Raw genomic sequence first — 13,405 nt, forward strand, 5'->3', positions numbered from 1 at the left:
ATTCAGTAGTTAAAAGTATAAAATTTAATAATGTCTAGTTTTAGTTTACTTTGTTAATAAACACATTTTTTAGTATTTTAGAAACACTAACATCATACATATCCAAATATGAAGCAATGTTTTAACCCTTGTGTGCCCTGGACCAAAAAAAAAAGGAGGGGGGGTGTTACGCAGATCCCGGCAGCGCGGACCCGGGTCTCGTCGCGAAACAGGGCGCCGGTTCGCGGTGGGGGCAGATAGGGGTCAGGTGGACCCCCGGCTATAGTGGGTCTCGTCACAGCGTCGGACAAAGGCACCTAATTGGTTGTAACCCTCCATCGATCGCGTAAGTTACGATGGCAAACCTTGGGGTCTGGAGGGACCCCAAAGCGCCACGGCAACAACTCTCAACTTCACATCATCATCATCATCGTCTCCTTCTCGATAGTGTTCGCGTACACCGGCCTCAGTGAGGACCTCGGACTCTCCGTTCCTCCTCGACCTCCTTCCTCCTTCTCCCCCGTTCTCCTGCTCCCCGCCGGCGAGCGCTTAGCCGGATGGGCCCCGGGTTACGCGTAAACCGGCCCAAGTGGGGACCGCGGGCGCTCCGTGCTCTGTGGGTACTCTGTGACCCCTTAGTGATCATGATGGGGTATTTCGCCACCCCACACCACATTCGTAAGTTACGATGGCAAATACTGGGGTCTCGAGGGACCCCGAACCACCGGAGCAAACATCTCTCAACTTCACATAATCATCATCATCATCATCGTCTCCTTCCTCCTTCTCCTTGGTCCTTCTACCCTGCGCTTGCAAATGCTCAGCTTTACAGACGGTAGTCTTCACGTAAACCGGCCCTCTCCTCAGTTCTCCTGGGCCTCGCTGTTGGACGCTTGGCTTTACAGAGGGCAGAGTTCACGGACACCGGATGGTTTTACCGTGGTTGTAGCTAACGACAAGGCATAAAGATAGTCGCTTGTCCATCCCTAGTGTGGTTATATTAAATATAAGAGAAAGAGAGAACTTTAAGAAATTAATATAACCACTACAGTGACCATCAAAACGATGAAAAAAATATTGCCGTAAACAGTTTATTTTGCGACACCTAGTGTAAAATGAATTGATAGACGTTTTTATATTATCATCTGATATATATATCGTTATATCGAACAGCCCTAATATGAACTTATTTAGAACTTACCAGAATGAAAATGTCTGTAGCCTAAGTAAGGACACTTACTCGGACACTCCCTGCCTCCTAGTCCTCCTTCCTCCTTCTCCTCGGTTCTCCTGTGTCTCGCTGTCGGATGCTTAGCTTTGCAGAGGGCAGTGTTGGCGTAAACCGGCCTCTATGAGGACCTTGGATGCCCCCTGCATCCTAGTCCTCCTACCTCCTGTTCCTCGGTTCTCCTGCTCCTCGCAGGTGAGTGCTTAGCCTCATGGGCCTCGGGTTACGCGTAAACCAGCCTTCGCGAGGACCAGGGATGCTCTCTACTCCATGATTACTATGGGGTCAAAGTGTACCCACCTTGGGGTATTTCGCAACCCCAATGCACATTCGTAAGTTACGATGGCAAACACTGGGGTATGGAGGGACCCCGAACCGCCGGAGGAAACAACTCTCAACTTTACATCATCATCATCATCATCGTCTCCTTCTCGGCAGTGTTCGCGTAAACGGGCCTAAGTGAGGACCTCTGACTCTCCCTCTCCTGCTTGTGAAGCTAAATTGAGTGTGTGGGCAAAACAACCAATGTGCAACCAGCCCGTTATTTCCACAGCTCGCACCATATTTGCAGCATTGTCAGTTACGATGACTGGATTTTTGTTTGTAAGCTCCCATTCTTCGATTGCTTTGAACATAATTTCAGATAAATTAGCTGCTGTGTGGCTTGCTTCAGTGGTTCTTGTCTGTAAGACATGAGACACGAGTCGCCACTCCTGGTCGATATGGTGTGAGGTGATAGTCAGGTAGTTATCTGTTGCTCTGGATGTCCAGCTGTCACAGGTTATAGCGACTCTCTCTGCTGACTTGAGTGAGGCTGTAACATCGTGTTTCACTTTTTCATACATGTTTGGGATTACCACTTCACTCAAATGTTTGCGTGTTGGTAAAACATAGCGTGGTTCTAGCGTATTAATGAGGTTTTGGAAGCCATCATTTTCAACAACGCTGTACAGACGTATATCTTTACATATGAAAGTTGCCACAGGCTGGGTTATTTTTTGGGCACGTGGAGAAGTGGATGCCAACTTCACTGCAAATGCCTTTTCGAGTGAGCGTTGCTTGGTGTCGGCCGTTTTTGCTAGCGGGATATCTGGATGATGCCTCGTTAAATGATTTCTGAGATTTGTGGTATTTCCACAGTGCTTTACCTCCATTTTGCACATCTTACATACGGCTTTGCTTTTGTCTGGCTCTTCACTGTCTTCACAGTTCTTAAATCCAAAGTGTTGCCAGACATCTGCCTTTAGGCTCGGTGGCACATTCCCGGGAGTAGCCATGATGGTTCATGCAACCAGGTCACTTAACTCTCACGTTAACCGCTTACAAGTTTCATACGCGGCAAACTACATATGTATAAAAAAAATCGATTTCAGGATTTAATGAATTGATATCGTTTTATTCCAGTTAGAATCGATTTTAATCGATTCATCGATTTTAATCAATGAATCGATTTTTTTAAACCCACCCCTAGTGACAGGTACTCAGAGATAAGGGTGGTCTCTGCTGCCCTCTAGGCCCAACAGACTGTCAATACAGTTTATTTGTATCTAATTATCATGCAGTTATAAGCATGGTAATTGTATAAAATGTGTGTACAAATATAAGTCTTTAAATACACTTACAAGGGAAATTGCAATGTTTTCTGTTTTGCACAAGAAGCTTTCTTTGACTAGGTAAAAGCTCTCTGAAATGCTAACTGGTTTCTCAGTGGGTATCTTCTCAGCAATAATTGGATTCCTGTCCATCTTGATACTCTCCAGTTTTTTCAGCTTCAAGAGGCAGCCGGGGAAGCGGGTGAATCTGTTATCAGAAAGGCCAATGTGGCGGAGCTCCTCCAGTGCACCAATGGAGGCAGGAAGAGCTTCCAGCTGGTTGAGACCCAGGTTCAGTGTTTGGAGTTTATTCAGGAGGCCGAGCTCGCTTGGGAGGCTTGTGAGTCGGTTGTTGCACAGGTTTAAAACCTTAAGGTTCTGCAGGTAGCCGATAGCCACCGGGAGCTCCTCCAGCTAGAAACAATAACACATTTTTTAACAAATGGTGATTTTGGTGCACCAAACATGGACATAATTACAAACCATGGTACAATTTTGAAATGGGCAAACTACAGCTGCCAAAAGGCTAGTGACAGTTAGCGGGTCTCTAAGGTGTCCCCGTATGTTTGTGATTATTTAATGATTGGCTTTTGATGATTAGTACTTTAATCTAGAGATCGTATTTTTAAAAAATGGGCTTAATTTTAAATATTTGGAATATTTAATTATTTAAAATGATTTAAAATAGTGTGAATTGCACTTTTCAGTTAAAGTTATGAAGATGTAATTGCGTGGCAACGCCACAAGCAGGAAGTAGTTGTGAGTGCGATTGGCCGTTGCAACGCTTCTGTACCTCAGACGAAGAAGAGCCTGCAGACCAAACGCAACTCATGTCTCCTGTCTCTACTTTTCTGTATAAAAACAGACCCCATGGAAGGCCTGTAACACCTGTAGCTGATTTGTCCATATTCTTGTTATTTATCTCACTGAAACGCAGCTCTGCCCAGTACTTTGTATTTGCCACTTTGTTTGAAATGAAGAACAAGTACTGCTGCCTACATAACAGGGAATGTATACATTTATACATGAATGTGAGTCCCACAGCCTAAGTAAACCATCTATACACATAATGCTTACATAGCAAATGCTGGCAGCTAATGAGGCCATTCTTGCTTTATATCTGAAATAAAAATCTGACCTTTGACCTTTAACTCGGACTCGAATCATTTCAGGTCTTTCTCAAGCTTTGATGTGATTCTGCAGCCACACACTGATCTATTTCCCACAAACACAGAGAGTTGTGTCAACAATGAGTTTAAAGTGTCACATATTGCAGTTACTCTGCATCATGCATTGCTGACGATGTCGTTTTTGAATAACACACAATCTTACCAGCAGGTGGGGCTGTCTCCATACATATAAGTTCAAGATTACTTTGTGCCAAGAAGACAGGATGGATCCATGCTTTCATGTTGTTTATGTCAAATTCTGACCCCATCAATCTAACATCAGAGCTAAAATTGAGACTAATCAGATTAGATAACAGTTTTTCAATCTTCTATTATCTAATATTGATAGACCTGCAGAATCTTCCTCTTCTTTGGTGACAGAAGTGGCGTCCGGTGTGGTCTTCTGCAGCTGTAGCCAATCTGCTTCAAAGCTTGACGTGTTATGCATTCTGAGATGCTCTTTTGCATTGATTGTAACAAGCTACGTTTTCTTCCCATCAGCTTGAAGCAATCAAATCATTCTTATTTTACACAGAAAACTGCCACTGGATATTGTCTCTTTTTCTAGTCTCTGTAAACTAGTGATGGTTATGTGGGAAAATCCCAGTATCAGCAGTTTCTGAAATAGTCCCATGTCATTGTCAAACTCATTTAAATCACCTTTCTTTCCCATTCTGATGCTCTGTTTAATCTTCAGCAGATTATGTTGATCACATCTACACGCTTAAATGTCCTCTGTTGCTGCCATAGGATTGACTGATTCGATTTACTGAGGAAGTGAACAGGTGCATCCAGTTAACTAAATCTCATTACTGTAATAATTTTAAAGGTATAATATTTCATATAAAGTCTTTGTGGGAAACCACTGTGTTCAGAGGTAAGTTTATAATATGTTGTGCCTGCAAAATATCAGGAATGGCCAATGAAAGGAAAGAAAATGAGAGGCAATTTTATGTCTATTAAGGTATTAATATTGTTGTCTGACTAGTGTGTAAGAAAAGTTAAAAAAGAGTCAAAGCAACACTGTGCCACATTGGCATATGTACGTAAACATGCACTTGAATGACATTCTTGGATATAATGATCCAGTAAAAAGAAGAACATCTTGTTAAAATGAATTAGCACCATTATATTGTAGACTTTAGAAAATGCATAGCCACAAAAAGCCACTTACTTTGTTATGTTAAACTACAGATAAACACAGAAAACCTGTTTACCTCCTCCATGTTTGATCAAATCTTAGCTTTGCATTTGGTCAGTTCTTTTATTCTCCTGAAAGAGCAGGAAAATTTAGTAAATGAGCCTGAGTCATGTCCCTGTGGAGTGTGAAATACGGGTCAGGAAATGTGAAGCTCACACTGGAGGAAATGGTGCTGACCTAATTGCGTGAGGTACGAGTTTAGATTACGTCCAGTGATTAGAAATATGAGCTGTGTGTTTGTGGGTCCATTTGTGAGCATGAAAGAAAATGGCTACAGCTATACCCTGCAGACAGTAGCATAGCAGTATGGAAGAGTTTAAATTAATAACTTTAATAAATGATGTCATTCTAATATTTATCATTTCATTTCAAACTGTGCAAAAAATATGATCTCATTATTTAAAAAAAAAAAAAGAAAGAAAGAAAGGAAAAACAAAGTTCTGTAGCAAGGCCAGTTTTGCTTAGTATGGTTGGCATTGTTTTACTGAAAAGATCAGAGTTCCATGAAAACGTTGTCAGAATGGAAGCAGATGTTGCTCTAAAACCTGAATTATGCGGTATTAGCAGCGCTGATGCCAAGTAACAGTCTGTTTACGACTTATATTTACTGGGACATCTTATTTAGCACTAGCTAAACAGTTAGCCAAACAGTTAGCTAGAGGTTCAATGTTTGAAGCTAGTTAAACTAATAGTCTAAAAAATTACTTTTTCTTCAAGAAGAAGTTTGCTGTAAATTAAATCAAAACAAAACATTGTTAATAATTTTTGTGCCCTGCTTATGAATGCTAAATAGGTGCCTTTAACCTCCTAAGACCCAAACTCTTCCACGGCATGCATTTTTAATTTCTCTTTGATATTTGGGCTGATTGGGACCTGATGATTGTAAAAACAAAGAATTACCAGATTTTTATTTTTTTTTTACCTAATTTTTGTTTCTAAGAAAAATGAGAGCCACATATGAGGATATTCGTTTAAAATTTCGATAGAACAGTAGCAGTATAATGTCCTTGTAAGTGGTTATCAGGCCCCTGTAGAGCAAAATTGAGTATTTTGGTCTAAATTACCCAAAATGTGATGTCCACATATGTGGACGCCAGGAGGTTAAGGAACAAACATACCATTCACATTATCACATTGTCAAAAATGGGCTGTTTAAGCCTAGCATAGGGTCATTAATGAGGGTAGGCTAAAGGCAGCAAATCAAACATAGAGTGACAACACATAATCACACCAAAATCTAAACAAAAGCAGCATTTATCATTGACATCATCATCATCATTTGCTAATTTTACAGTGAGGATTTCCCGTCTTTCATCCACTCATTTCCTTCCTTCCTGTCTTCTTTCACAGCTGCTGGACAGCATTTTTAGCTGCTATCCTGTAGAGAACCACAAAGCTTTCAAACATACCATTATCGCCCAAGTGTCTTATCATTGTACAAATGATGAATGAAGGTTTGTAAAAAATCTACTTCTTAAATGTCTGTGTGCAAGACATTTGACGCAGTGAATCTGGTAAACAGAACTTCCGCAACTTGCAGTTAACACAGGATTTTACCACCTAAACCTCAAAAACAAAGCATCACATGCGACACATGTTGGTAAACTGTCACACGTTGCAGTTTCGTCATGTTGTAATGATTTTACTTCCCTTTAAAACTGCTTAGGTAGAACAGTTTCCATTGGAGGGAAAAAAAATCCATGAACTGCAAAGGAAAGGAAAACAAATCTAGGGCTGAAGAGACACTTGCGTGAAGCCTCACAAAATTCTCTTGAAGGACCCTGAGCAAATGTATGACTTACATAAATGCCAAAAAGCTCCTATATTTCCTGCTTAGTGAGCTTTAGTAGACTGCAGAATGTTTTAAAATGCCTAAATGATGCCTGAAGGATGCGGTCTTCCTGCTTAGGATCAGACGCGTGGAAGGAGCCACAGGGCTGGGTGAAGGCTCCAGAATTTGTTTTTGGGATTTCTAATTTCCTGCGTGCCTCAGCATACTTCTTTACAAACTGTCCCTTAGGCCTTCTGATCCAAAACAAGAGTAAAGCCTTTTTTGTGCTGCCCGTTTAAGAAAGCTGGCACCGCAGAAGCAGAGGCGTTCAAGTGTTTATCTAAGCCCTGAGTGGACGTGGCTTTGCTTTCCTCCAAACTTTGCGACTGTAGGGTACTTTGCTTCAGGGCTGCCAGTTCAAAGTCTTTACCCATTTGTAAATGTTTGCCTACATCATATTAAAAGAAAAACCTCCTAAGGGCTCTCATTAAATGTTCACTGGGACTGTGGCAGTGTCTTTTGGTGGTTAAATCAATTAGTTATGATGGATAAAATCACTGAATCTGGATTAGTTTGGTATTTGAATGTGTCCAAAATTTAAAAAAAAAAGACAAAGTAATTAGCCCTTACATTTAAGGCCTCTGAATCATTTCCAACACATTATTAAACTCCATGAAGACGTGATAGAAAACACATTTTTACAGCTTGTAGATGATCATTTCTAAATCAAAATAGCAGAATGACTTGTTTCCTTGAAAAAAAGGTAATTTTCTACAGTTATGTGTCTGCAATACCTGACAGGTTCATTTCATAATTCAGAGACAGATTATGTCACCGTAACTATATAGACTGTAAATAAAAATGGACAAAGTAACATGGATGGCATCACCGATTGGTTTGTGGATTACAATTATATTTAATGACATATTTATTTATTTTATTTATTTTTAAACCCAAAGTAACATATTAGGGTACTGTGGGGATATGGATGCTAGCTATCTGCCTTTGTTAATAAAGCAACATGATTTTTTTTCCATCTTTAGTGCTCTTCAAATGTATAGTGGACTTGACATCCCATAATGCCTTGCGAGACGTGCCGTACAGTAATATTATAAACGAAGGAACCATCCATGGTGTTACTTTGGTCATGTGGTATATGGCAGCGGTCCCCAACCATGGACCAGTTTATGTCCAATAATATTTTCACAGATTGGCCTTTAAGGTGTCACAGATAAATACAACAAAATAAAACCAGTACCCAAAAAAAAGAAGATTTATTCATAACGCACGGGAAAAGACCCAGGGGAACTGAGTTAATGATAAAAACAATAAAAAACAATGCTATAAAGCGATAAAAACCCCGAAAACCATAAATTTCACATCCGAGCCTCATCTCTTGGGGCCCGGTACCAAACAACTCACAGACCGGTACCGGTCCGGGGTCTGGGGCCCGCTGGTATATGGTCACCTACTCACCCACTAAACTGGCATCCAAGATGCATCAGCGTTTTAAATGCTACATTACATGTTCATGCAGTAAAAATCTACACCTGTAGTAGCTCACTGGTCACTTTGTTAAGTACACCTGTTCAACTGGTCATCAATTGATGCGTTCAAGCATATAGACATGATCAAAACAACCTGCTGAATTTTAAACTGGACATCAGAATGGGAGAAAAAGGTGATTTAAGTGAGTCTGAACATGACATGGTTGTAGGCTGGTCTGAGTATTTCAGAAATTTCTGATACTGGGATTTTCCCACTCAGCCATCTCTTGGGTTTATGTGAAATGGTCCAGGAAAGAGAAAACAGGAGAATGGCGAGACTGTTTTGAGCTGAAAAGAAATCTGTAATTCAAAAGCCTCTCTGAATGCACAGCATGTCAAACTTTGAAGCAGACCACATCAGGTGTCACTTAAGAACAGAAAACTCAGGCTACAATTCATGGGCTCAACAAAATTGCACAATAAAACATGGAAAAGACTGGAAAATGGTCTAAATAGTTTCAGAATTGGACCTAATTGACATAAAAGCATGAATCTTGCCTTGTATCAGTGGTTCAGGCTGGTGGTTTAATGGTGTGGGAGGTATTCTCTTAACTAAGCACTGCTTAAACACCGCAATCTCTACCTGAGGGTTGTTCCTGATCATGTCCATGCCAGTCAGCTCATCTTCTCATGGCTGCCTCCAGCAGGATAATGCATCATATCAAAAAGCTCAAATCATCTCAAACTGCTTTCTTGAACATGACAATGGCAGATTTGCAGCAGCCAGAAAATTTGTTGTAGTGAAGTGATGCTATCATGTCGACATGGACAGAAATCTCTGAGGAATGTTTCAAACACCTCGTTGAATCTACAGCACAACGAATTAAGTCCCAACCCAATACTAGCAAAGTGTAACTACAAAGTTTATGAATATTTGCTACTGTCTTTAGCAGGGAGTTGCTAATACTTTTCTCTCTCTTTTCTCTCCCCCTTTATTAATGGTTGCTTGCCAGTTGGTGTTTAGAACATTTATTTGGTGAAAAACAGATGCTTGGCGTAGCTGTGAGTGGTGTTTCTTTTAGTGTATTGCCTCTTTGAAATTTTTGACTAATGCCGTTTTCACATCTATGAACCATAATTGCCACAAACGAAATTTTCTCATTTATTCCTTTCATACAGAACATTAACTTGACCAGCTTTAAGCGTTGTATAATGAAAATAGATCTAAAACCTGGATGGAAGCAGAAGTCCAGAAAAGCTTTCTAACCTCGTTGTTGGGGAATCCTCATTCTGACTTCATCATTTACAACTTTGCACCCCTACTGTCTTCTTACTGCTAGTCTTTGGAAGTCATTGTAGTATGATGTCATTATTGTCAAGAGCTCAGAGGGGTGACAGGCAGCTGGCCGGTGAGCTTGGGCCCAAAAAGCTGTTTCACATTAGTCCTGCTTGGCCTTCACTTCCACACAACAGCAGAGTGAATCACAGCGCTGGGAATTGAAAGTTGCCGTGCAGACTAATAAATCCCATGGTGAAATGTCTCACCAGTAACCGCATGTCTGTCAAACACATCCAAGTGCAAGATGAAGATAAAAATAATGGTTACCAAACAAGAGCACATGACATCATCAGCTACTATTTTAAATACAAGAAGCCTTCCAGACTAACAGCAATTACCATCTTAACTGCTGCAGAGGCAAAAGACTTGTGATGTACTAACAGCTTGAGCCATCATAGTCTTGTTTTTTTGTTTTGTTTTTTAAAGTCTACAGAAGGAACCTTGAAATCAAGCGGTCACAATGGCAAATCTGGGGTAACGTGTTCACCCGCAGGCTAATAGACTGCTTCTTCTGAGCCAGCTCTCAGCAGGACCTCCACACTGTGCCAGTGTACTGTGCTTTAGTGAAAACTTTGAAGCCCTGTGGATACTGCCCTTATTTGTTGTACTTACAGAGGGGATTAAAGAGGACGAGATCACCCTTCCAACATGAACTGACTGTACTGGACACTGGATGTTGCTTACAGTTCAGAAGCTAAATCTTAAATTGTCCTTCCTGTGATTTCCACTTGCAGAAGTCTTTCATTACTCTTTTTTCCCTTGCCTTAAGGCCAGTGTAGCTATGCATTACCCTTACCACACAGGATATGTTGGTTGTAGACTATGTTTACTATGTATTGTATTTCTATGGACGGACATGATGGCATGCTTGGGATAGAACGAGCACAGACACACGCAAAGGTTTCTGCTTTAACAATAGGTTTTGTTTGGCTGCTTGACTGGTGACATCAGTTGTTTCTGTTTTAGGAGGTGCCTGCAAACGCTGCTGGCCCGTCCTCAGACATGTTACAAACATCGAGTTGTCCCACAGCTCATATGTCCTATATATCTTCCTTGCCCCATAAATATACATTTTCTCTCGTGTCTTCATTGAAATTCCTCCTTGCCACTCTACACCTCCATCTCTTTACTTAAACAATTTAAAATTTATTTTCCTTACTTATTATATTTTATTGCCATTGGATCGGTTTCCTACGAGCCATGTACTGACCTGTCTTTTTGTCAACGCCTTGTGTTTGCTCTGTGGGTGAGATATTTTTATACGACCTCTGGGGTTCCGCTTGTCTCTCTCACGCAGCTTCTTTTTCTAAAATAATTTGGAGGCTGCAAGTAAACTAAAGCTAACATTTAAACCTCCCCCTCTCTCATCACAACTCTTTCACCACCACAAGAGTAGCTGACACCCAGTCCCTAACGGCTGTGCCCCTTTCACGTCTACTTTCAATGCTTGCATGGAGGCAAACGTGTGAGCTTTAATCATAACAAGATGCCTTGCTGCACTATGAATTTGTCTACCATTGAATAAATACAAATTTTGTCCTAATGTCGTCACTGAAATCACTTCAGTACCCTTGGGGGTACTAAAACAGGCATTGTGGTAGTGACCTCTCATGCTAAGGTTATGCTCACCTCCAAGAATTAGCAGTTCAGGTTCACCTGCAGGATGCATGTGCATTTGGTTAATTGTTGTGTCGTGATAACAAATAGCTGTCACTCACACCAAAGCAGTTAACACCCAGTTTATATTAGATTTCATTTCTATTTCACTTATTTTTATTCAATATACAGCTGAAATGTACAAAATGAACATGAGTAGAAAAGCTTGAATCTTGATAAATGCAGAGATCAGTGGTAAGCAGAGAGACAGAGGGAAAAGGGGAGAGCACAGAGGCACAATTCACACACATGGTTCTAGTTAGCAGACTCCTATTAAGGACAGTGTGGTCTGGAAGAAACTTTACATTTCACAGTCGAGGGGCATTTTTAAGACACTTCTACTCACCGCTGAAAGGTCACTTTCAGTCATTTCATTTATGCAGGGGAAATGCTCGCTGTGCCATTGAAGCGAACATTAGAGGGCAACGTCGGGAAAGTTGGAGCGCTAACAAAAGTAGAGGTCAGCAGTGGTTTACATAGTAAAGTAATATATAGCCAAGGGAAGAAAACATGTCCAGGTCTATAAGCACCAGCTTGCCTTAGGAATGTGTTGTAGGTCTGCAGTGGTAGGTGAGCTCTTTAGATTTGTTTTGAATTGGCACAGCAGCTCTGGTAAGTCAGCCCTAGGGTTGGCTGATGATATGTATTTCTAATGCTAATACCACATACATGTTCAGCGTTGTTTTTGAAGTGATTGCATTCACCGTGCTATCTCAAACTACTGGTTAAAAGCTGGTACAGCCAACCTTTGATGGCTGGAAATGGAGCAAAACGCCACTTTGAGATGAACTTCAGAGAAGCTTAAAAAGTGAGACTAGCAGTCTGAATGCAGAGAACTCTGATAGCAGACGTCTTGGGGGAAGGGAGAGATCAGGTGCCTTTGTGTCTGGGTTTCAAGTTCACTGTTTAAAAAAAGCTTTCCTTCGCTTTTCCATGCCTGAGTCCAAAGGATCATTAAATTGAAAAAAAAAAGAAGGTCTAAAGCACTTTCACACTCAGATTCATGGAAAACGAGAAAGCAAGGAAACCTTAGTGTAGGTATGTGGGATCGTGGCCTAAGTGGCTTTTGGTTCTTATCTGAAACAGCAAATCACCTCAAGATTTAAAATCCGTGACTGGCGTTAATGTGAAACAGCCCAAACACAACTCTTAGTCTGACCCTGACCACAGATCAGGTGTCACAACTGCTGGCAGCCTTGTGAATTTACACTATGTGCCTGTGTAAGTCAGTGATGAGGGTGTTTAGCCTTCATGTAACTCCACCCTTGTATGTATATATAAATGAGTTCATGAGTTGCTAACAGCCTGCTAAGCCGATGTTGGCACCAGATGAAAAGAATTGTGTGATCTTAAGTGTTTGCCTGCGGGGGGAGGTCCGAGATTACCAGTTTTGTGTCAACTCTTTGGGGCTGTGGTCAATATAAACTGCAGCTTGATACACAAAAACAGACTGAAGACAGATGCTGGGAAGCAGATAAAGCTGGGAACTCACTAGAAAGTAAATCACATTTGATAATGGTGGGCTTTGGGTTCACATTCATAACAACAGATGTCTTTAATTAACTTTTTCTCTCCTTTATAAATCCACTCACTTCAGAATGGGATTTCCAGCTATTCATTGTGGAAGGGAGTGCAGCTGGCCTAAGAAATATCAAAGGCTATCACTGGAGTCATTTTATTGTATGAAGCAAAGCATATAAAACAGGATTTCTTATTAAGATCAAGCCTTCATGTATTTCAGTTTATTCTAAATGACGCCGTTTTAATAAAGTGCATTAATGATTTCAAAGGAACACTTGGGGAAAGGCTTGGGTGAAAAAGACTGATGCTTTGCTCATGTTGTTACATTCAAAGCAGAGAAATTCTGGATTTGCACCCCACCTTGCTGACTACTGCTTTTGCGCCTTTGTCCACTGCCCTTCTACAAATGCATAACTATAAATCTGACTCAAGAGAAAACAATGGAGAAGCCAAGCCAGAATC

At 41.0% G+C, this 13,405-nt stretch overlaps 1 protein-coding gene across 1 annotated transcript; it reads right to left on the reverse strand.

Annotated features, from left to right (window-relative positions):
- Positions 1–621: 621 nt before the first annotated feature.
- LOC146626219 (uncharacterized) lies at positions 622–9,097 on the reverse strand. Its single transcript, XM_085361776.1, has 4 exons — positions 9,071–9,097; positions 6,609–6,680; positions 2,830–3,213; positions 622–876 (listed from the first exon to the last, which is right to left on the reverse strand). The coding sequence occupies exons 1-4, from the start codon at positions 9,095–9,097 to the stop codon at positions 622–624; spliced, it is 738 nt and encodes a 245-aa protein (XP_085217902.1).
- Between the last annotated feature and the right edge of the window lie 4,308 nt (positions 9,098–13,405).

This window comes from Diplotaxodon limnothrissa, linkage group LG8 (assembly GCF_057381915.1).
Source record: "Diplotaxodon limnothrissa isolate DT_005_m linkage group LG8, D_limnothrissa_male_GT1.1, whole genome shotgun sequence".
Classification (NCBI taxonomy): domain Eukaryota; kingdom Metazoa; phylum Chordata; class Actinopteri; order Cichliformes; family Cichlidae; genus Diplotaxodon; species Diplotaxodon limnothrissa.